Source organism: Chanodichthys erythropterus, chromosome 19 (assembly GCF_024489055.1).
Source record: "Chanodichthys erythropterus isolate Z2021 chromosome 19, ASM2448905v1, whole genome shotgun sequence".
In the NCBI taxonomy this organism is placed as follows: domain Eukaryota; kingdom Metazoa; phylum Chordata; class Actinopteri; order Cypriniformes; family Xenocyprididae; genus Chanodichthys; species Chanodichthys erythropterus.
In genome coordinates this window covers 17492303-17518513 of record NC_090239.1, presented here as the reverse complement: position 1 = coordinate 17518513, position 26211 = coordinate 17492303, and the positions used below count along the sequence as shown (strand labels likewise).

Here is a 26211-nt window from a genome sequence, read left to right as displayed (position 1 = left end):
GCAAGAACTGGAAAATCTGTTGCAGTCCATGAGGATAAGATGCACTGTAGTACTTAAAGCAGCTGGTGGATACATCAGATTCTGACTGTTACTTTTGATACTGACCCCCGCTCTGTTCAAGGACTCATTATTCCATTTCTGTATGTCAAATGTCTGCGAAATTTGTTTAGTTTATGTCTCAGTTCTTGAATATTTTACAAATATTTACATGTTAAAAAATTTGCTGGATAAAAAGTTGTTGAAAGTGAGAGGATGTTTCTTTTTTTTGCTGAGTATACAAGGTATCTAAGAAGTTAGCAAGTAAAGTCTTAGCCAAAGAGGAGCTAAACTTATCTGGAAACCTCCGTACTGAGACTGTTGGCCTAACTCTACTGTCTGGAAGCTGCTGTGACTTATGTGTCCACAGTCCTACAGGTGGATATGGTTTTTATTTCAAATAACTTTCATATGCTTGTAACTACTACCTGTTGTCCTCTCAGTATGCTTCTCAAGTTAGCTTGCTAGCATTTGCAGCATGCAGTTGATTCTGCTCGCAAGTGTGCTGAAAAACATTTCTCTGAAATAACCAATTCACTGAAATAAATTAACATCTGTTATTTCTATCATTACATTAGGCAATGGGGTGGGCACCTCCCACGAAAAATTCACAGAAACAGACACCCAACAACACATTAATCAACGACAATGACACACATTTGCAGCAGTGCTTCGCTGCGCCGCACACTAGCAAGGATACATGGGGTGTCATTAAGAACAGAGCAGAAAAGAGACAGAAAACAGGTTTGAACATTTTTCAAAGGATAACATTTTTTTAATCTGATAAGCCACGAGCAGTTGAAATGCCAATCAAAATTGTGGCGAGAAAAAACCCAAACTGTTGATGGAGCTTGTGTTCTTGTTCTGACAGAATGAATGAGAAAAAAGCCCCATCCTCAGGCTAACAACTTTCTTCTCTCTCTCTTCTCTTTTTTTAAGGCTTTTTTAAGTTAGTGGAAAATGAGCTCAAGTCATAATAAGGCAACTGACCAAAATTAAAGCAGCATATAATTAAACTGAAATAGATACAACTTGGAATATTTGATAAAATTCCAAATATGATTCTGAAAATTCAAGTGATACTTTCCATAAATACTGTAATGTTCCACAAGTCTCTGAAATGGAGAATATACTGTATTGCCCAATGGGAAATTGTAAATTAATCAAATGTAGACTATATTACTGACATTTAAATTAGAGGCATTTGTTAAATTACAAATGTTCCATCATTCAATAGAGAAACTGATTATGACAGGGTGATTCTCTTTCTAATCCTTCTCCTCCCCGTTTCTCTCTCTCCGAGCCTCTCTTCGGTCATCCAGCCTAAGGCACACATGCTTTCCATACATTTGACACAAAAAGGTATGTGTTATTTTCCAAAAATCTCCTTCTTCCTGTCTTATAATGTCAAGTATGAGTTGAGGAAGAGCAGAGATCCATACCTAATAATACAGAGGATCTTTAAACGTGCTGTTGATCTTGACCGACGTTTGGGATTTGAATAAGCCGTGACTTTAATCTCTTGTTGAGAAGTCAAAGTAGAGATTGAGCTCATGCTGCTCAGACAGGCAAAGATGCTTTATGGGAGTGAACACTAAAGTGATATACATCTAAGCTGTGATGAGACATGAGAGTACTTGTTAAAGCTTTATATTTGAATGAGCAGCCTAAATGTAAAGATCTCTCATATAAAACACACCTCACTGTATCTCCAAGCAGCTCTCAAGAAGAGCAGAAGCTGGCCAGGAATGTGTGGTGAATGTTCCCTGACCTGTCTGGGGCCTGAGGTAGCAGGCCAAAGCTGTGGCCTTGTAATGAACTCAAACACAGCTTTAACAAGGCATCAACCTCAAGAGCTCCAGGGGTCGGATGTCACAAACTCACAAGTTCAAAGAGTTTCTTATTTCTTCTGCCTCTGGACAAAAACAGAACACTCAGCAGTGTGGTCATAGACAGGTGCCTCATCTCCACTTTTTTGGAGAAGTTGGTGAATGCATGAGAGCTGAAAAACATTTGGAGAATGGCAATAAAAAATGCTTTGTCTAGTCCCGCACATGCCGTGGGGAAAAAATTATGTATATCGTGGCCACGAATTAAAAATTCGTTCCCACGACTTACTAATACATCAGCATGTTTTACTAATTAATCTCATTTTAAGTAAATATAATATATATATATATATATATATATATATATATATATATATATATATATATATATATATATATATATATATATATATATATATATATATATATATATATATATATATATATATATATATATATATATATATATTAGGGCTGTCAAACGATTAATCGCGATTAATCGCATACAAAATAAAAGTTTGAGTTTGCCTAATATATGTGTGAGTACTGTGTGTAATTATTATGCATATATAAATACAAACACATTCATGTATATATTTGAGAAATATTTACAAGTATATATATTTATTTATATTTTTATATAATTTATATTATATATAAATAAAAATATTTTGTTCATAGATATTTCTCTTAACTATATACATTAATTTGTTTGTATTTATATATACATAATTACACACAGTACTCACACATATATTAGGCAAACTCAAACTTTTATTTTGTATGCGATTATTCACGATTAATCGTTTGACAGCCCTAATATATATATATATATATATATATATATATATATATATATATATATATATATATATATATATATATATATATATATATATATATATATATATATATATATATATATATATATGTAACTTAAAGGGATAGTTTCTCCATTATCTTTATTCACCCTCATAATGATTCTAACTTGTATGACTTTTTGTATGACAGAAAAGGGAAAATTTTGAAAAATGTGCTTGGAACTTAAGTTTATTCATGAACCAACTTCCCCTCTCACTTGCAACTACATCTCTTCTCTGATGATGTGTTTACTGGTGTGAGGGCGGGACAACCTGTCACTCACATGACATCACAGCAATAGCAAACCACAACGATCCAATCAGTTTCTGATGGACAAAATCAAGCCCCGCCCTGCATTTTTTCTTGTTCAAGAAGCCTGTCACTAGGATATAAGTAACAATAGGGAAGAAAAGACTATCAAAACTTTTTCATGCCAAAGTCAGTTACATAAAGTATTCTGGCCTAATTTGAATCCAAAAAGTAAAAAAAAAGGAAGAAAAAAAAAAGACTGATTACCTGATAGTTGGTCAGACTAGTTTTTAAGACATAAAATGTCTATGGCTATGGCTATGTTTATGAAACCGTTCACAGGAATCGTTACTTCACTCATGAACAACACCAAGGAAAGCAAGGGCGAAAGATTTTCATTAAATAATTACTTAAAGGGTTAGTTCACCCAAAAATGAAATTTCTGTCATTAAATACTCACCGTCATGTCGTACCAAACCCGTAAGACCTCCGTTTGTCTTCGGAACACAAATTAAGATATTTTTGATGATATCTGAGGGTATCTAATCCACATGTAGGCAGCAACGGCATTGCACCATTTGAGGTCCAGAAGCTCTGCTATTTTTGTTGCAGAGCTTCAGTGTTTATGTCTGAACATGGGCTCAGTATTGGCCGGCTCCTGCGTCAGCAGCACACGGCAATACTGAGCCGTCATTTGGACGTAAACGTTGCTCTGCAACGAAACGCGTAGCGTAGCAGTATGACAGGGGACAGACGAATTTGTTGAATAAAGTTGTTATTTTTGTTTTGTTTTTGCAGACAAAAACTATCTTCGTCGCTTCATAATATTAAGGTTGAACCACTGCAGTCACGTCGACAGTTTTAACAATGTCTTTATTAAGGCAGGAACACACCAAGCCGATAGTCGGCCGTCGGGCAGTTTTTGTTCGTCGGCCGACTAAGTTTTCTCAGTGTGTTCCGCACCGTTGGTTGAAGTTGGTCCTCGTCTGCTTTTTTCAGCCAATTCGAAATGTTGAATCGGTGTCAGAGCTCGTCAGTCCGTCAGGCCATCTAATCATTCTGATTGGCTGTTCAGCTACTGTCACCTGCTGGTTCAGAAAGACATTTCATCACAAGCAGGCTCAGAACGGATGTGCTACTTGGTCGTTGGCTGTCTAGCGTTGGTTTGGTGTGTCAGGGCAACTTTGGACACAGACGCTGCTGACGTGAGCCAACCCCACAGTCTGCTTTCATCGCTACTAGTTCGTCGGCGTCGGCTTGGTGTGTTCCGGCCTTTACCTTTCTGGACCTCAAAAGGTGCAATATCGTTGCTGCCTATGTATGGCTCAGAAATTAATGACAGAAATGAACACTTTAAATTTCAGTTTAATCTTCACACAACTGTAGCACAGCTTCTAAAGGCTTCAGATATAGTAAATGTGATGCATACAGTCTACTTTTATTATGTTTTTTTGGTCATTTTGGAGCTTGAGAACTTATGTTCTCATTCCCTTTCATTATAGTAAACAGAGATTTTCAAGAGACCAAAATTGACCAAAATTACCCAAAATTGAAAATGTATTCATTTAGTCATTCCAAACTTGAATGATTCGTTATTTTTCAAAACACATATTTTATAATGAAATCTGAGAGATTCCTGTCCCTCCATTGAAAGTCCATTCCACCAAAATTTTGATGCTTCAAAAAGTTTATACAGTATGATAAGCAGATTTAGTTTTATTCACATATAAACTTTGATGCATAGAGCACACCAAATATGGTAACCAGAAGCTCAAATGTGCTTGCTTGATGCGTGAGAACCAGTAAGGTATGTTCTCTCTTGTCAAGTACGCTTGCTCTTCAATTTACCATATATGATGTGCTCTATGTATGTGTGCTGGTCAATGCATTGTAAGAAAAAAAATCAGTAGAAAAACATAAAAGATACTGTTAATTTTCTGCCAGGACATTATGCGTTAAGTTTCTGGACATGTCCTTTAACTCTAAAACACAATGCAATGCATAATTCAAAATATGGGGAAAACATATCAATATAGAAAATTCCTTCATATTAACATTGAGTCAAATTTTTGTCTTTATATGTGAATAAAAGTGAATAAAAATTGTATTAATTATTATGACAACCCTTAATTCACTTTCATTATACTGAAAAGATATTTTCAAGAGACTTGGGTGGGTATCCCTTTAATCTTTAGCCAATGGCGAAAGAACATTTCTCTGTTTTGTGTAGAGAGGAATTCCCTCACTTCATAATCCTTGTAGCTGTGATTTGCAATGGCTCATTAATGCTTGCGTCATTATTTTCATCTTGCGCCGCAGTCACCACCCACTCAGCAGCACGGAAAGTGAGCGAGAACACCTGAAGGCTAGAGGAGGCCCTAAACTTGCTCAGACAAGCACCTGCTAGACCCTAATGCTTCACTGTGTCTCCTTGCAGTAGCAGATTCCAGCAGACAAATTAGCAACTCATATCAACCCAATGTTTGTATTCCCTACTCAGTTGTGTCGCCGCACCCTTCTTTCCTCAAAACGGTTTTGGTGTGTATTTAAACATTTGCGATCACTCCACACTGACGTGTTCCTCTTCTCATCCACTTCATAGTCAATGGTGCACATCAAAACCACACAAACCACAGATCACGAAGGGCGTGAAGCATGCGATGAAAGCAGGCTCGGGTCTGTATCAAAGCATGTGGTTTAGTAATTAACTAAATCAAACGCATCCACGTCTAATTAGGAGTCTCTACCTGAGCATAGGCACAGTAGAGGGCCGAGAAAGGCTGATCCACCATTGAGCACAACACGCACACACCAACACACTAATCATCCACATGGGTGAGAGATTAATGGACAGTTACACTGCAACCAAATGTGTAATTATGCCACTTACTCAGTCAGCAAACATAGCAGAAAAACAGGCTCTGCTTCCAGTAAGTTCCTATGTAAGGGGCTGGGGTTTCTGTCAGACACTTAGAAAATAAAAATCAAAACTGATAGGAATAATACATGGTGGAGAAAATGAATGACATACTATAAAAAAATGTCATACTGTAACCATGGCTTCTTGGATGGAAAACAGTGAAGCTTACAGTGATAAATACAGGCAAAAAAAAAGCACTGCTTGCTCTTCCTTCAAGTGAAAGTTCAACTAAAAAAAAAAAAAGTAAATTCTGTCATCATTTACTAACCCTCATTTCATTCCAATCCATTATGACTATCATTTTTTTGTGGGACACAAAATATCTTTTTTTTTTTTTTTTTTTTAATGTATTGGTTGTTTTTTGTCCATTCAATGAAAGTCAATGGATTCCAAATGTTCTTTTGGACCCTACTGACTTTCATTGTGTGGAAAAACACATCTTCTTTTGTGTCCTAGATTAGAAACAAAGTCACAAAGGTTTGGAATGACATGAGGGTGAGTAAATTATGACAGAACTTTCTTTATGGGGTGAATTATCCCTTTAAGACAGTAATCCTCAGCTAGGGGTCAGGGCCCATTGGGAGACCTCGTTTAATTATGTATAAAAATGATTTAATTATATTAAAATCCTAAAAACACAATGTATTTAATATATATTAAATAACTTTCAAGAAAAAAATTAAATCAAGTCTTTTTTTATCCTCAAAAACTTTCGTTTTTATTGACTGTATGTTTATACTGAATCCGAATCTTGAATCTTCTTTAATTAATTTAATATTTCAACATTCCCAGTTGCTGGCATTGCAAGCAGTGTTGTCATAACTATAGCAGAAATACTGGAGGAAATATCTTAGCCTATGTGGGGCCTTTGAATATTGAGTTGGACAATGAATGGCCTTTGACAAAAAAAAAGAGAGCCGCTGCTTTAAAGGATTAGTTCATTTTAAAATAAAAATTACACCAAACTTTATTCACCCTCAAGCCATTCTAGGTGTAGTATATGACTTACTTCTTTCTGATGAACACAATTGGAGTTATATAAATAAATATCCTGATGTGTCCAAGCTTTATAATAGCAGTGAATGGGAAACAACGAGTGTAAAGCTCAAGAAAGTGCATCCATCCATCATAAATGTACTCCACACGGCTCTGGGGGGCTTAATAAAGGCCTTCTGAAGCAAATTGATGCATTTGTGTAAGAAAAATATCCATATTTAACAGGTTATAAAGTAAAATATGTAGCTTCTGCCAGACCGCCTTCCGTATTCAACTTACGAAGAAAGTGTAACACCTCTCGCAGTTCAAAACGCTTACGCTACATCCTACGCCGTCTGTATAAAAAATAAAAAAAAACTTACACAAACACATCGCTTTGCTTCAGAAGAACTCTATTATCCCCCCCGGAGCTGCGTGTAGCATGTTTATGATGGATGGATGCCGTTTCTTGAGCTTCATACTCATTGGTCCCGTTCACTGCCATTATAAAGCTTGCACAGCAAAATCCCCAGAGTTAAATCAACTCTGCTCAGATTACCTATGGTCACTCTCTATATAGTGTTAAAGTATCACTGAAGGAGAGTTATAGTTAATGAGATAATTAAGTGATTAATTAAGTTATGATTGAGTATTAGTGATGAACACCTGCTGTTAACAAGCAGAATCACTGAAGAGAAACACAATAACTACAAATGACTTCCAGCCACAACTGGAGATAAAAGACATTAAATCTCTCAATTGAAATTGTGTTCATCAGAAAGAAGAAATTCATATACACCTAGAATGGCTTGAGGATGAGTAAATCTTGGGGTAATTTTCATTTTAAAGTGAACTAATCCTTTAAGGGATGTGTTTGACAATTTTACCATATATTATGGTAGAATGGAATTTTATATAACAGAGACATGTAATGTTTACCTGTGCAGCTGTTTGAACACTTCCACTTTCACCTACATGCAGACACAAACATCAGTGTTATGACGTCAACTCAATTACAAGTTGACAGTGCTATGACGCACCCATGTGATGCATCAAAGGCAGCAAGACACGCACGTTCTCTCAACATAAGACTCTTGGCTCCTCTAATACAAAGACTCACCTCTCACACCTCCTCTGATACCTGGCAGCCCGTTAACATCTCCCAGCTCTGTGTTCACAGTTTCACACAACATCAAACAGAGAGAATGTACAACTGGAGCGAGGGAGGAGAGCAAAAGAAAAGCAGAGAAGCCTCTGAGGGGGATTTTTCTATTCTGACTTCAATGCTGGGGCTTTTGTGTGCGAGGGGTGCAGCAGTACACTCATCTGTCAGAGAGATTGGCGCTGTGATAGGGTTGCACCCCGCGGGGGGCCTGAGGTCATCGTGAGCGGCTGATCTCTAATAGGTGTGATCCTCCACTGGCCCGAAGGGGGAACCAGGTAAACCTTTGGCCCACAAGACAGCGTCTATGCCAGCGCTGCCAGGCAGCATATCTCATCATAAAAGCATGGAATACAGTCTTTGCACACTCAAGGCTGCTGCTTAAATTCACAGGATCAGAAAAAAATTACAAAAATATATATTTGGCAGTGTAGAGTCATTTTATTGGGACCCCAGTTCATGAATGGTTAATGGAAAATTATGGAAGCCCATTTCCGCCACTAAATAAAAAAATCAAAACAGTAATTGCGACATTTTATCTCAGAATTCTGACTTTTTTCTCACAATTGTGAGTTATGAAGTCAGAATTGCGACATATAAACTCGCAATTGTGTGATAAAGTCACAATTCTGACTTTTTTTCTCACAATTGCGAGTTATAAAGTAAGAATTCTGAGATATGAACTTGCTATTGTGTGATATAATCACAATTCTGACTTTTTTTCGAACAATTGCGAGTTATAAAGTAAGAATTCTGAGATATAAACTTGCTATTGTGTGATATAATCACAATTCTGACTTTTTTTCTAACAATTGTGAGATATAAACTCACAACTGTGTGAAACTTTTTTCTTGCAATTCTGACTTTTTTTCCTTGCATCTGTATCTCAGAATTGTGACTTTATATCACGCAATTGCGAATTTATATCTCAGAACTGTGACTTTATATCACGCAATTGCGAATTTATATCTCAGAACTGTGACTTTATATCACGCAATTGCGAATTTATATCTCAGAACTGTGACTTTATATCACGCAATTGCGAATTTATATCTCAGAACTGTGACTTTATATCACGCAATTGCGAGTTTATATCTCCGAATTCTGACTTTATAACTTGCAATTGTGAGAATTTTTTTTGAGATTGAGATATAAACTCGCAATTGCAAGCTAAAAAGTCAGAATTCTGAGATGAAGTGGCAATTACTGTTTTTATTTTTTTATTTAGTGGTGGAAACGTACGGTGGCCCAGTAGTGCACAACACAACAAAATTAAAAAGGCAAACATAAGTTCACAACACAACGAAATCGAGCCACAACACAACGGAATAAAGCCACAACACAACGGAATAAAGCCACAATACAACGAAATTAAGCCACAACACAACGTAAATGCTCCCGACCACTAGGGGGCTCTCAGAGCTTTTTTTTCCTTGCCACTGTTCTATAGAGTCGGCACGCAGTAATATCAATACCACGATTAGTTTAAACAGTATGTAACCACCGTATATCGACATGAAATATTAATTCAATATCACCTACGTGCAAAATAGCTTCATATTTCTACTTGTGAATGATTTGACGCGCTACCACGGCGCATGATGAAGGGAACGTCTGCCAATCCCACCAAGTGGTTAAAACGTATAATTTGTATTCATTAAAATTACTTTTAACATTTAAAACCAGACATATTCAAATTCCAAAGCTTGTCAGTCTTACCAACAGGAACTAACAACCTTTGGAATTTGAATATGTCTGTTTTTAAATGTTAAAAGTAATTTTAATGAATACAAATTATACGTTTTAACCACTTGGTGGAATTAGTGGATGTTCCCTTTATCATGCGCCATGGTATCGCGTCAAATCATTCACAAGTATAAATATGAAGCTATTGTGAACGTAGTTGATTTTTAATTAATATTTCATGTCGATATACAATGCTTACATACTTAAAACTAATCATGGTATTGATATATTTGTAAAACCGTCAACTTTATAGAACAGTGGCAAGGAATAGTAATATTACCGAGCTCTGAGAGCCCCTAAGTTATGTTGTGGCTTGATTCCATTGTGTTGTGGCTTTATTTCGTTGTGTTGTGAACTTATGTTTGCTTTTTTAATTTCGTTGTGTTGTGCACTACTGGGCCACTGTAGTAACGGGCTTCCATAGAAAATCCCTTAACGTTGGCATGAAATGAAAAATCACCAACGCAATCTCATGGCAATTCAAAACTATGTTACGTTTTGGTGAACTAATGGCTAATTCCTATGATTTTGTACAATCTCATTTGCACGTTTCCGTACAACCTGCTTGCATCCCAGTGGCGGTTATGTTTAGGGGTGGACCTCCATGCTTACTTTTTCTAATAATTATACGAATTCATACAAAATCTCAACCTCGTAACATAGTTACGTTTTCCAGTGAGATCAGGCTGAATTCACCCCCTTTTTTAGATGCATGTAATTGAACTGTGAAAAATTCTTCAGTGCATATGTTTCATTTTCATTTTTTTTTACCTCACAACTCTTAATCGAAATTTAAACCCAACCTTCCGGGGAAACAACAGACATCTTCAATCATTTTGTCTACATAAACCTGCCCGTTTCTTACAAGCAACTAAAAATTCAGTCCTGCTTCCATCCAATCAACAACCAATGCATAGAACTCTCACCCTATATTTTTTCATTTTCGGTAATCCGTTTCAAATATACGTCACAATATGAAAAAAATATAGTTACTTCCATTTCTAACGACTCATACGCCATATTGTTTTATAAATTAATGTCCACAGCTATATGATAAAAGACAGCTGAATTTGATTTACTAACAATCAGATTAAACAATTCTTCCGCAAAGTAGCTTTTTATGGTTTGGCAGGTACTTAGAGCATTAAAGAGTTGCATTGGCTCATCTGATCAGAATTTATAGTCTGAACTTTTTGTATTATACATTTTTAAATGATCTTTACAGAATGCGACATTAACAGATAAGGAGTCAGTGGGTTCAGAGGTTCACGCAGATATGTTTTATAGCATTGTCTGTGAGAAAATGAGGACAGAACTGCTAATAGATTCCTCTGCTATACAACTGAATCTTTTCCAGACATTGACAGGATTTACAACACTGAATATTTGACTTATTACAGTTCCAGTCAGAGCGTGTGTTCTGCATATGTTATCGAACAGGCAAATCACACGCAAAATTGTTTAAAACTATGCGATAATCAGCAAGAAGAGCTAAAATGGGTAAGGGTTACACCTAATATTAATGTACACAATTGTGTGATTTCGTTCTTATTTTGGACAGAGAAAGATGGCAATTAAATTATTTATCAATGTGAAAGTACAATAGTATCTGGAATAACTAAAAGATTGGGCCTGTTTCCATGAAGTGTTCATAAAACCATTGAGCAACTCACTGTTTGGAGCAGAAGGAAATCTGCTGTCAGCTCAGCTACTGCACACAACCACACACATGAACACACGTACAACAGCCAAATATCTAATGTCACAGTCACACACACAAAGATTTGGGTTAAAAACTGGATCAGCAAAGACATAAATATTCTAAGCTTTCACTATTTTCCACACAGAAAAAAATCCACCTCTTGCACAGGTTATAACTGATGGTATAATAACTGACTAGATCACTACTTTCCAACACTAACATCCAATCTACATATAATACTAAACCAACATGCAAACTATACAAACTATAATAATAGTGACAAAAAATACACATTAACTAAAAGATTAGATTACATAATCACTCTGAACAACTTTCCTCCAGTAAAAGATTTCAAGTGTGTCCAGATATGGGTCTAATCTTCACTCTTGTGTTTCAGGTCCCTGGCCCTTGGGCAGCAGTACTCATCCATAGGATCACAACCCATCCTGTGTGGCTCCATACCTGGCTTGGTGCCAAAACAACTGCGCTTCTGCCGCAATTACATTGAGATCATGCCCAGTGTAGCGGAGGGAGTCAAACTGGGAATCCAGGAATGTCAGCACCAGTTCCGTGGCCGCAGGTGGAACTGCACCACTATCAAGGACAATCTAGCCATATTTGGACCAGTACTTGATAAAGGTATGTGTTAACAGCACACATAAGTCTACCAAACGTATTATATTTAAATTGCCATTAGAATAATCACATTTTCTACATAGCAAAACTGCTTTTAGCCTAGGTGTATATGCTTTGAGTTCAACCATTATGCTAGTGTACTCCTAAAAGTTACAGCAGGCTACACTCTAAAAAATGCTGGGTTAAAAACAACCCAAGTTGGGTTGAAAATGGACAGACCCAGCAATTGGGTTGTTTTAACCCAACTGTTGGGTTAAATGTTTGCTCAACCTGCCGGGTAACCCAACTATTGTTTGAAAATGACTATATTGCTGACTTAAAATGAATCTAAAATTAAATGAAAATGTTCATTTATTAAACATATTAATAAATGTTAATTTTCAAGATATTTTGGGTTCATTTTAATTAAGCAATACTGTAATTTTTAAACAATAGTTGAGTTAAATAAAACTACCCAGCAGGTTGGGCAAACATTTAACCCAACTGCTGGGTTAAAACAACCCAATCGCTGGGTTTGTCCATTTTCAACCCAACATTTTTTAGAGTAGCAAATCATTATTTAGTAGCAAATGAACCATTTAAAAATAATGATGATAACTAAACTATTTTAATATTGTTGACGAAAATATGATGACAAAAGTAATACTGCAAGACATTATTGTGCTGGAATACTGTTTCATAGCATGCTACATTCAAGTCAGTGTACTAAAATAGTCTCCAAAACACCTGAATTTAAATCATTGTTAAAATTATTGTTAAAAATTCAGTACACTGATAAAAATTATTCTATGGTGAAGTAAATACTACAGAAAAAAAACAAATGTAATTTCTACATGAAAAGGTTAGTTCAGGCAAGAATTAAAAAAAACCTTAGTAAATTCTATAGTGGTACTCAATTCAAGCTTTTCAACGTTATAAAATTAAGGAAAACCTACTTAACTTTTCTGATACTGGTGTTCCCATCATGCACTGGGTTATGAATAATTAATAACATTAATACAATTTTTCGCTGTATTTACACTGTTTTATCATTTCTTTTGTTGTTAGGATTAGTAACTTGCCATTTTGTGACCCATGGAGTTCATTCTCCACTTAATATTCATTCAATTATAATCAAAAACGATCCATCGAATGTTACGGTCATTGTGTATTGTGTACCAAAGTATTAAAGTCTCCATGTTCAGGTGCTGCATTACTTCTATTATGTAGATATGGTGTCTACACAATATCTATTGTATTATTTACTTAGATGTTTCTAAGTAAAGCATACACTTTATAAGAGTGGTTTAATTCAGTATTATATTGTTTGAGTAAAAAGTATTGCAAAGGAAACTTAAACTACACACAAAAAATATGACTAGGGAAATGCTAAAATTAAATTTACTTTATGTGCAAATTGTCTTTCAACAGACAGAAAAATTAAGTAGTTTGTACAAAGACTAGTCTTGTTTGATCTACGTAATAAAATTGTGCAAAAATAATAATAATAATAATCATATTTAAGTAAATCAAGCAGAACATTTTTCACCAGTTGTATTTCCCTAATATATTTTGTAAAGGTTTATGAATTTTTCTAAATGTTTAATATAAAGTTAAGTCTGTTGTTTTTTTAAATGAACAATTAAAGAAATGTTATTTTTGTCAACCAAATTTATTTGCAACTTCAGTTGAAATGCAATGGAAGAACGAGTAATTATGCTATGATGAAATATTCAATAGACTTAAAGAAAATTTTTATAAAAAGACAAAAACTATGGCTAAAACATAAACCTATATAAAAGTGAACACTTTCTTCAATATGTCCCACACCCAAACTTGCAGTTTCAATAGAAAACATGTCAACACAGAAAATTAAACTGCTTGAGTGATTTCATGGCTCTTAAAAAAAAAAATAATCTTGCTATAAACATTTGATTGACATTAAATTTGTTGGGTTTTCCAGAAATCTTCTGATACTCTAGATGCAAATGGTTCTGTAAAATGGAGGTGAAGGGGACAAGAATAACTTTACCTAATAAATAATTTCCTTAATAAAGGATGTGACAGAACATCGATTCCCAGTCGTGACAGAACGGATGCTAAATGGGTCTCTCCCTCACGAAATCACATATATTCAGGATGGTTAAGATACTAAAGCAGTTATCCGCAGTGCAGGACCTGGGCAGGAACAGGCAGTAAGTGAGGGAGAGACAGAGAGAGAGAAAAAGAGAAGGGAGGCCAAATGAGATTACAAGCAATAGAAAAGGGCTAGAGGGTTCACTTCGACCCCTACTGTGCATGAAGGCCAGTATGAGCCATCCCTGTGTGCCTCTTACCGCCCGGCTCCCACGGACGCCCCATTCACACGCCCTTTTGACTGTGTCATGAAAGCAGGCTGAAAGGGAATCTCCCATCCTTCCCCATCATGGAGGAAGAGAGGTGGAAGGCAGGGGGAACTCAAGAGGGGGATAAGCAGAGGATGAAGGAGATGGACAGTATGAGGTGAAGATAAGGAAGAAGGTTCTCTGCCTGCGTTTGGATTGGCCGAAAGGGTCCTGACTGGATTTTTTAAACGCTTTGGAATATTTTGGCATAGTGGCTGGTATGAGATGTATGTGTGTTTTGTGTATGTGTGTCACAGGAGGTGGGGGGGTCACTCCTTTTTGGGAATGCCAGCCCCTGCTCTGGGCAGCACTGAACTGGGCTATGGGGTGCGGGGTGCTGGGCCCTTTTGTGTGGGTAATACGGTGTGACAACACAGAGACAAAGGCGGATTCATGGACCCAGCAGGTAGCGGGAGCTGCGCTCTTCTTGGCCCTCGGCCAGGGCTCCTGGGGCCCAGAGCTCACAGTTCTCTGTTGTGGTGAACCCAGCTGGGCCTGCCAGAACCAACTGGGCCTCCTTCTGGCTACAAACCCAGAGAGGTGCGCGCCCAAACACAACCTTTATTAAAAAGGACTGTTTGTCTATTTGTGCGGACATGAACTTCCTGCAAGAATAAAACAAGAATACCAGGGGTGAGATGAGTCTGCAAATTCATGAGAAACAGCTAGGCGGCAACGAATATCCATAATGTCTTAAAGACCCTGTGAAATTGCTTGTCGAACACAGTTGTCTGTCCTGTGTTCATGCATTTCCTGTTGAAACAGGAAGTTTGGGTGGGACATATTCAATGGGGTTAGCCTCAAAAGCCTTCAGCTTTAGTTATGTCACAGTCATGAACCATAATTTGCTACTTGCTAATTAGTTAAAATTTCATTCTAGAGCGAGAGATCTGATTGGAGAAAAATCTGCAGTGCAGGATGAGTAATCAATATTTTTCTGTAAGAGAAAGTATTGTATTGATTTTTTTAGTTTTCAGGAGCATACTAGACTCTAAAAAATGTTGGGTTGAAAATGGACAAACCCAGCAGTTGGGTTAAGTGTTTGCTCAACATGCTGGGCAGTTTTATTTAACCCAACTACTGTTTAAAAATCACTATATGGCTGGCTTAAAATGAACCCAAAATAAGTTGGGAATTAAAAATCAGACACATTAGAGGCAATAATAATAATCAAAATGTGAACGTATTAATAAGCAATTGAATAAATGTTTATTGTTTAATTATTATTCATTAAACTAAGTAATAACTGTTCATTTATTACACATAGTAAATGTTCATTTCAAACATATTTTGGGTTAATTTTAAGCAAGCAATACAGTAATTTTTTAACAATAGTTGAGTTAAATACAATTGTCCAGCAGATTGGGCAAACATTTAACCCAACCGCTGGGTTTTGTCCATTTTCAACCCAAATTGGGTTGTTTTTAAACGCAGCATTTTTTTTAGAGTGGCATATTGTAGTAATGTTGTCAATTAAATCACATACTGAGGAAGAGGAACAAACTTTGCAATGGTTATGTTCTATATAGTATGAATGTAATCCAGATGTGCTACAGCCGCATGTTGGCTTTGTCATGTGACTTGTGTAAGCTGCACCACTTCACTGCCATCATGGGATAGTAAAGTGTCCATTGGATGTGTACTTCAGAATCTCAGAAGTATAGGGTATCCAGGTACTTTTCTCAAATTGTTTTATGAATGCTTTTTCAGGGAAGTAGGCATATTTGGATGCTGGCTATATGACTTCAAACCTCGTAAATACGGACTAAAAATCAGAAAACTGTTTGGTTGATTGATGGTCTTGACAATTGTGATTTGCCTCAGGATAGGCTACCAAAGCCTACACTCTAAAAAAAAAATATATAGTGCTATATATATATATATATATATATATATATATATATATATATATATATATATATATATATATATATATATATATATATATATATATATATATATATATATATATATATATATATATATAGTACTAAAAGTGGTTCTTTGGCTTGTAATCATAGAGGAATCACTTTAAGTGCCATATAGCACCAAATCTTGGTGCTTCAGTGGTTCTTCACCGGTTCTTTGGGATGACTGAGGTGCTATATAGCACCGCTACTGTATACAGAACCTGTTAAGCCCCTGCATGGTTCTTCAACGGTTCTTCTGTGGTTTTTTGGGGTGGTTGAGGAGCTATATAGCACCCCTGCCATACAAAGAACCTGTTAAGCCCCCTTAAAGGTTCTTTACGAGCCAAAGAACCACTGGTGGTGCTGTTTAGCACCATTTTTGTTGATGAAATAAAATGCAATATGGCACCTCTTATGGGTTCTACATAGCAACATTTGACAAAGGTGATGTATATCACCTTTAAAGATATGGTGCTACATAGCACCAAAAGTGGTTCCCCTATGATTACAAGCCAAGAACCACTTTTAGTGCTATATAGGAATTTTTTTTTTTTTTTTTAGAGTGTAGTAAGCTGCCACACTACTGTCTACATAGACAACTTCCTTCTAAGAAAGCGTCCTAACCATCATGAAATGTAATAAGTGATTAAAAAGAAACTCTCTACCACTACAACTTGCAGCTTGAATCGCAATCATGGATTTATATTTTCACTGAGCTCATTGCAGTATATTAGGGATTTGAAGGAACAGGTCACTTGAAAATTAACATTGTCATCATTTACTCACTCTCACATCATTCAAATCCTATATGACTTTCTTCTGTAAAAACAAATAAGGTATTTAAAAAAAAAAAAAAAGTCTCCCATTTTTGTTCACACAACTAGTCAGTGGTGTTCAATGTTGTTTTGAGCCTCACTGATTTTTAATGCATGAGCAAAAACAGTTGAAAGCTTAAAATACTCCAATATTTAACTAAGGAGGACATTTATGAAAAAAAAGAAAGAATGAAGTGCTGGACAGACTTACAGAATTAATGTACTAAAACAATAACACGTTACCATGACATCTAAACAATACATTGTGAACAGGCACAAATTTACATTACTCACAATACAGCATATTCCATGTGTGTGGGCGCTCCTTTAGATAATCTCACACCATTATAGGCCTTACTGATCCCTGACAAACTCGGTCTGAGAACCACTGTCATTAGAGGCACTTAAATATTTGGGGTGATGAAGTTGTATTGGGTTGGTTGAGTTGCAGTTTTTCCTGTGGGGACCAAGAGAACTGGTGAGCCACAGTAAGTGTGCTGCGATTGTGAAAGATGGTGTCTGGTTACATAATAAGCTGTTGCATTCAAAGGGGGCGTAACTCCATCTCTCAGCACATGCCTTCAGAAACCAAACACGCAGACTTATTGCTGGCTTTCACACACGTGGCCGCAGGGCTCGGACTGGTGGGAGATTGGGGGGGGGTGCTCCTGAAACATTATCCAGAGAGAAACCAGCACACCTTTGAGATGACACAACGTCAGTGTAACCTCGGGCTGCATTAGCCACAAGCGACATGATCAACAATTGTCCCGGTGCTGTCAGAGAAGTTTACAGCGCAGCACTCAAACACCTCGTCAGTATATTCCAGAGCTCATCACAGAAAATGATCCATGCCCTGAAGACACAGCACAGATAGATGAGAGACTTTTGGGAGGGCAACAGTTAAAGAGGCAGGGATCTCCTTCAAACCTTTTACAAGAGCCTCAGGACAGACGATAGTTCAGTTACAAAATGCAGTGAGCTGTCGCGTTGTCTAGCTACATGACTTCTAAGGCAGCGTCCTAACTGTCGTGAAACCTCATAAATGACTGATTTGGAATGTTCTCGATATGCAGAAACTCCATGTGGCGTGAGAATTTATACCTTATTGTCCTTGAAAGGCAATTAATTCTGTCGAGAGGAGTATACATTGATGGGCGCGAGTACTTGAACGTAACAGCAATGATCGATCATGAAAACGATGATCGGCGTGACTTTAAAAAATCCTTTTATCCTTTTCTGATTGGTTATTGCGGCATTTTGGGTGGTACCTGAGGTCTGATTGGTTAGTGTTAGGACAGCATGCCGGCTATAGTCCAGACCGTAGAACTAAAGTGAAACTTTGGCTTTGAAAGTGCGCAATAATGCCTGTAATCACTTTAACGAAAATACAAGTGCAAGATGTGCAGCTCCAATCTGTTATATACATAACATAATAATAAGAACTAGGGCTGGGGATATATCGCTGGGGATATAGGGGATATAGGGGATATATCGCATGAGATTGTCACACGCATTTTGTCAGTAAAGCCGGTTCCCTGATTACCGCTAAATCGCCATCACCTGCTTTCAAATGGAGCAGCATTTCATAGACAGAGCCATAGTTCACTGATAAGCTACGCAATATCGCGTTCATATCGCAGATGAATCGCCTTCGATAATGAGCGCGATATTGCGTAGCTTGTCAGTGAACTACGGCTCTGTCTATTAAATGCCGCTCCATTTGAAAGCAGGTGATGGCGATTTAGCGGTAATCAGGGAACCGGCTTTGCTGACGAAATGCGCGTGATAATTGCATGCGATATATCGCCCAGCCCTAATAAGAACACTATTGCAATAGAATGCTGTAAATTCTTTGTGCTTTAGTTGCCCGTTTCAGAGTGGTTGTCACGGGAGGTGCGCATCCACAATGGGAGTTACACAGACAAGCACAGTCAAGTTCACTTGCGCATTCGCATCCTTTTGTACAAATATAAGTTGCAATATTACTTATGTTCTGTATATCTGGTCAATCTCATGTAGGATGTGTTTGATTGAGTTTATTAACCCTTCACTTCCAACCCCCCTCGAAAGGAAAAAATACCAAAAATGCCCATCACACACATTATAATGATCATTAAAAAACATGATCACTGCAGAAATGAAATAACTTCCTATATCTATTAGATTTACACAAGGGGAATAGCACTGGAGACTCAACTCGCAATTGAGTTTGCAATTAGCATGATGCTAACAAAGCTCTACTGTAACAGGCATAAATATATAGTGTGCACTCACAAAAAATGGGTTAAAAAAAAAGTTGATACTTTTTGGTAGTGAATGAAATAGTGAATATTTCTCTCAACCCATCCGCCATCTTGGATTTTTCACTGAACTCATCACAGTGCATTCTGGGACTGCCTTCTCCAAAGAGAATACACGCAATGCTGCTTTTCACCCCAAAATAAAAATGCTGTCATCATTTACGCACCTTCACGTTGTTCCAAACTTTTATGACTTACTTTCTCATGTGGAACATAAAAGAAGAACGTTTTGGCTACCTTTGTCTTCCATTGAATGAAAAAAAAAACCTCTCTCAAAAATATCATCTCTATGTTCCACAGAATAAAGAAAGCAAAGTTTCAGTATAACATCACGGGAAATAAACAATGACAGAATTTTCATTTTTGGTGAAGCATCCAATTAAGTAGGCAACATAAGTAAGTTGCCTACCTTTCGGAACAGTCTTTGCATAGAAGTAGGCAGCTCACTAGGCTTTGGACCAGGATTATGTCTGTCAGAAAAACATGGGAAACTAAAACAGACTTATAACTGAAATGTTTACACAAATGTCATCAAACCACTTCCTTCTCTTTCTTCTCTCAAGCCACAAGAGAATCTGCATTTGTTCATGCGATTGCATCAGCTGGAGTGGCGTTTGCAGTGACCCGTTCGTGCGCAGAGGGGACCTCCACAATGTGCGGCTGTGACTCCCACCATAAAGGCCCGCCGGGAGAGGGATGGAAATGGGGTGGTTGCAGTGAAGATGCTGAGTTTGGGGTTTTGGTGTCTCGAGAGTTTGCCGATGCTCGTGAGAACCGACCAGATGCCCGGAGTGCCATGAACAGGCACAACAATGAGGCAGGACGGATGGTAAGAGACCCGTGATCTTTCTAATTCATTTAAAAAAAACAATGTTGATTGTAAGTATTCTGTAAGTATGCTATTTTTTAATGAATAATTCCATATGTACACTATATCTTTCATAAGTTTGGGCTAAGTAGATTTTTAAAAAGTAGATTATTACTTTTATTCAGCAAGAATGCATTAAACTGATCAAAAGTTACATTAAAGACATTATATTACAAAATGTTGGCAGGGTTTTTTTTTTGTCAAAAAAATCCTGAAAAAAATGTATTGCGTTTTCCACAAAAAATTAAGCAGCACAACAGTTTTTGACATTAATATTAATAATAATAAAATATCTTGAGCACCAAATCAGCATATTAGAATTGCTGAAGGATCATGTGACCCTGAAGACTGTGGTGGCAAAAAAATCAGCTTTGCCGTAAGAATAAATTACATTTCAAAATATATTAAAATTAGTGCTGTCAATCAGATAAAATAGAAAAATGGTATTTTAAATACCCTGTACCTTGTAGTCACGATTGCAAGTGTCATGGATGTCATGTTGAAAACAGCAATGAGAAATACATCACATGACCAAAAGTATGTGGACAACCTCTTCTAATTAATGACGTTGAACCCAATTCATTCCAAGGTATGACATTTAGGTGTCTACATACTTATAGCCATATTGTGTATTCCTTTACTTGGGTATCCTTATATATCTCTCTGCTTGGTACCACTGGATATCATCATTACACTATTGAAATTTAATATTGTGTCTGCCGTTTACATGCCGAAGGGTGACATACTGTATGTATTGTGAAAAGAGAAAAGCTGAGAATACACACCATATTTGTGAAATCACTTTAGGTGAAGTGTGTAATTTGTGCGTCACACCAAATAGAAATGCAAAATAATAACTGCTTTTTTTTTGTCATTGCTCAGACAAACAGGTAGTTCCGCCCAAAACTCACATGATTGGCTGAGCAAAGTGTTGTTTTTGTACCAGTCAGGTCATTGAAACTGATTGTGATTCCGGTAGTACCACAGAAATTACACACTTCACCTTTAAGCCAGTCGGTTCATGATAACCAAACAAAGAACAAAGCTGTACTTGTGCCACTTCTGGGTGGGTCTTACCCCACAGTTCACAAAGGTGTTAATGCACCGCAGATCTGTCAAAAACCTCCTGATCCCTTTTCCGAGAGACTTTTAACTTTAAAACTGGTATTTTCATGAGAAATTACCGGGTAATTACCTCTCTTATCCTTTCATAACTTGCATCTGTACTGGATCCGTGACAGAGGCGTAAACTCAGTTGGTGGTTTGAAGAAGGCAGGGAGGGAAGAATAACACTGGGGTTCAGGGTTTAGCCCGTCACTGCTGCTGTCATGACTCAGAATTGGAGTCTTTTGCGCTAAAAGTGCTTAAGGGGCAATAGGCGAGACCACACTGCAACAGGCCGCCGCTTTGATCAGCGAGGGACCACAGGAGCAGGCACTGAGACAGTCGGCCCTGTCAGGACCCTTGCATACTCCATTGTTTCGACGCAGCCTCAGGGACCCGCCCAGGGCCCAAAGAGTTGGGACGTGATGTCAGCGGCCCCAACTAGACCCCCAGGGACCTGCAAACACCTGCCTTCCGCCGCAGCTGGGGAATTCTGCAGCTAAATATAGCGAGCAAATTAAGGCAAACAAACCAAAACAAAGAGATATAGTGCCGATGGCATACTCCATTAAGCGGGACTTCAGAAGAGAATTAGCCGAGAACTGCAAGGGCCTGTCTGCACGCTCTGCACCTGAACAACACCTGTGGCCTGAGAGCATGTAAAAGAGCTTGCAGTCCAGGTTGTTGAATTCGTATGTGGCTTCTAATTTTAAGAATATGCTTTAGAAGGGGCAGGGTGACAATACGGGCAATAATCACATCAATCAAACAATATCACATAATATGTGATGACATTTAGTATGATATGCACTGAGATACAGTTGTATAATGCTTTTATTCAACAATTATTAAACAAGAAGCAACATTTCAGATTAAGTGTGTGTTCACACTTGGCATGTTTGTGATTGCTCTGATAGTGCAACAAACATGCAGACCGAGACCCCTGGAAATATGGGCCTCTGTCCACTTCCAAACGAACTCTGGTGCGTTTCGAATGAAATATGAATGCAACACGGACCAAAGACATGCAAACAAACCAAAAACTGGACGTGATGTCACAAGATGCGACCCTAAAAAGGACAGAATGCTCAAGCATACCTGTTTTTTCTTGTCATAATCACAATACAGTACAGTATAGGCGTCCGAACTGCGTCTCCTCACAGCAGATCTTCATTTGTGTGTGACAGAGGGATTTCTGTCGCGGTTTTGACTCCTTCACATATTTTATAAGCTCTTCACGAGTTCTCAGCTGGTCAAAATACCATCATATGTAGGCTACGCACAAACACTGATCAAGCATAACATTATGAGCACTGACAGGTGAAGTGAATAACACTGATTATCTCTTCATCACAGCACCTGTTAGTGGGTGGGATATATTAGCCAGCAAGTGAAAATTTGTTAAAGTTGATGTGTTAGAAGCAGGAAAAATGGGCAAGCATAAGGATTTGAGAGAGTTTGACAAGGTCCAAATTGTGATGGCTAGACGACTGGGTCAGAGCATCTCCAAAACTGCAGCTCTTGTGGGGTGTTCCCGGACTGCAGTGGTCAGTATGTATCAAAAGTGGTCCAAGGAAGGAACAGTGGTGAAGCAGTGACAGGGTCATGGGCGGCTAAGGCTCATTGATGCACTTGGGGAGCAAAAGCTGGCCCTTGTGGTCCGATCCAACAGATGAGCTACTACAGCTCAAATTGCTCAAGAAGTTAATGCTGGTTCTGATAGGGTGTCAGAATACACAGTTCATCACAGTTTGTTGCGTATGGGGCTGCATAGCCGCAGACCAGTCAGGGTGCCCATGCTGACCCCTGTCCACTGCCAAATGCACCAACAGTGGGCACGTGAGCATCATAACTGGCCCATAGAGCAATGGAAGATGGTGGCCTGGTCTGATGAAGACCTTTTACATCACGTGGAAGGCCGAGTGTGTGTGCGTTGCTTACCTGGGGAACACATGGCACCAGGATGCACTATGGGAAGAAGGCAAGCCGGTGGAGGCAGTGTGATGCTTTGGGCAATGTTCTGTTGGAAAACCTGCCATCCATGTGGATGTTACTTTGACACGTACCACCTACCTAAGCATTGTTGCAGACCATGTAAACCCTTTCATGGAAACGCTATTCCCTGGTGGCTGTGGCCTCTTTCAGCAAGATAATGCGCCCTGCCACAAAGCAAAAATGGTTCAGGAATGGTTTGAGGAGCACAACTCCTCCAAATTCCCCAGATCTCAATCCAATTGAGCATCTGTGGGATGTGCTGAACAAACAAGTCCGATCCATGGAGGCCCCACCTCGCAACTTACATGACTTAAAGGATCTGCTGCTAACATCTTGGTGCCAGATACCACAGCACACCTTCAAGGGTCTAGTGGAGTCCATGCCTCGATGGGTCAAGGCTGTTTTGGCAGCAAAACTGGGACCAACACAATATTAGGAAGGTGGTCATAATGTTATGCCTGATCCGTGTGCAACGAGCACATTTAGCCAAGCACACAGAATTGTTTTAGATGTGACTTTAGGTTTAGTATCTTTAGGTTCGGTATTAAAAATGCCAATGGCTTGACATGCCATGATATATGATGGCTAAGTGGACCAGGACTAAATGTTTTTTTTTTGGTCCGGAGCAAATCGAACTACAAGTGTGAACACACCCTAAGTTTGATCACTGGTTAGATAAACCCTTAGTAATCTTGGAGTGATGAAAAGACACTCCAACTTCCAAAAAGAAACCTCCTCTCTACTTCCATTCGCTGGTCTGAAACTCAAAACACAAAAACACAAAAACAAAGACATTATGTCCGGATCAGATTCAGAACGACAGTCAAAACATAGTCCGAGTAGATTGAGACCATCAATACACCTAAGCTTGCACAATTCTATACCTCTTCCTGGGTCAACATTTTATTCAGTAACACAGTCAGTTTTGACTTTGCCATTTAATGATTGATGATTGCGTAACTTACATATGTGTACATATTGTTTCTGCTTCTTCACCTGCATTTTGATCTGGAAATTCTGTACTCTTTCAGAAGATGCATAATAGCTCCCCCTACCATATAACAGTGAAAATGGCGTGGAAAAGGCATAGAACAGTCAGTGGTGGGGAAAAAGTTAATTATGGCACATTCTGTCAGATTGTCCACTGACAGACCATCTTAAGTCTATTTTAAGTGGCGTGTGTGAGAGGGAGTTTTTTTGTTTTTTTGTTTTTTTAATGGTTACCGTGATCTGTTGGCAAATGCATTTAAAATGATTTATTCACTGCAATTTAAAATGTGAATCAGATTGTTTTTTAACTGTTTAAATAGTTTAAAATGTTTTAAATTGTTTTTGTTTTTTTAAATCAAATGTCTACTTATGATCATTTATTCAGCCATTTAATTTTTAAGTGGCACAAATCTCAATAATTTTAAGTGGTCCTTGATAGATGACAAACTAATACCAAACTAACATCAAATTTCCAATGTTTTCTCTTTTCCAGACTATCCTGGAAAACATGCACCTTCGCTGTAAGTGCCATGGACTGTCAGGCAGCTGCGAAGTGAAGACCTGCTGGTGGGCGCAGCCTGACTTCAGGCTGTTGGGGGACTACCTGAAAGACAAGTACGACAGCGCCTCCGAGATGGTGGTGGAGAAACACAGGGAGTCCAGAGGCTGGGTGGAAACACTACGCGCCAAATATGCCTTCTTCAAACATCCCACCGAGCGAGACTTGGTGTACTACGAGGGATCTCCCAACTTCTGCGAGCCAAACCCAGAGACGGGTTCGTTTGGTACCCGTGACCGCGTCTGCAACGTGTCGTCGCATGGCATAGAGGGCTGCGACTTGCTGTGCTGCGGCCGTGGCCATAACACACGGACAGAAAAGCGTAAGGAGAAATGCCACTGCATCTTCCACTGGTGCTGCTACGTCAGCTGCCAGGAGTGTGTGAGGGTCTACGATGTGCACACTTGTAAATAAGTGCAGCAGGTGGAGGAAGAAAGGGACAAGTGGACATTAAAGCATGGAAAGCAAGAGAAGGAGAGGGAAAGACTGAGAACACACACCTGATAGTGGCACTTCTGTGGTAGAACTCTTTACTAATGTGCCCTTTTTGATCTACATGCCCCAAAAGATGCCCACCATGAGCATCATGGTTACTACTGCCATTCCTCTCACTCTTTTTTTGTGGCACGCATTACTTCTGCAAAAGAACAAAATGCCTTGTTATCATTCATTCTTCTTTATCTGTAACACCATCTCTCTGATCATCTCGCCCTACTGCCCAGGGGCCCGAAACAGGATATGTTCACCTACAACCAATGACGCTAGGCACGCTGAAAGAACAAGAGGAGGGGAGGGAGGGAGGACGACGAGAAACTCTCTGTTAACTACTGAACGCTGGGTCTAGAAATATGCCCTGCTATACTACTGAATCCAATGCAATGCTCATGTTTTCCCTCATGGTTTCTGAGGTTTCCTCATCTAAGGACATATTGTACACTACTACCACATTCCCTATAATTATATATGTTCAAAACCTGGGACATATTGCTGTTTGCTACATAAAAAAAAACTCCTGTTAATTTGCTTTATACAGCAGTTTGGAGGGATGCAATCGATAAATTAGCGTAGAATGCTGTGGGCGGTGCAAATGGGAAAAGGCATTGTGGGTACCTTCAAAATTTCAGTAGATATTTTGCAGAACATGTACATGCAAAGCCTTCAGTAACTCTTCTGGATGAGTGCATGACA

At 38.3% G+C, this 26211-nt stretch overlaps 1 protein-coding gene across 1 annotated transcript in view; it reads left to right on the top strand.

The window, feature by feature from the left end:
• wnt3 (wingless-type MMTV integration site family, member 3) overlaps positions 1-25437 on the top strand; it is a 33987-nt gene extending 8550 nt beyond the window's left edge. The window contains exons 2-4 of the mRNA XM_067368995.1: positions 11878-12119; positions 20071-20336; positions 24958-25437. Coding sequence (XP_067225096.1) covers positions 11878-12119; positions 20071-20336; positions 24958-25437 — 988 coding nt within the window. The remainder of the gene's footprint in view (positions 1-11877; positions 12120-20070; positions 20337-24957) is intronic.
• The last annotated feature ends 774 nt before the right edge of the window (positions 25438-26211 follow it).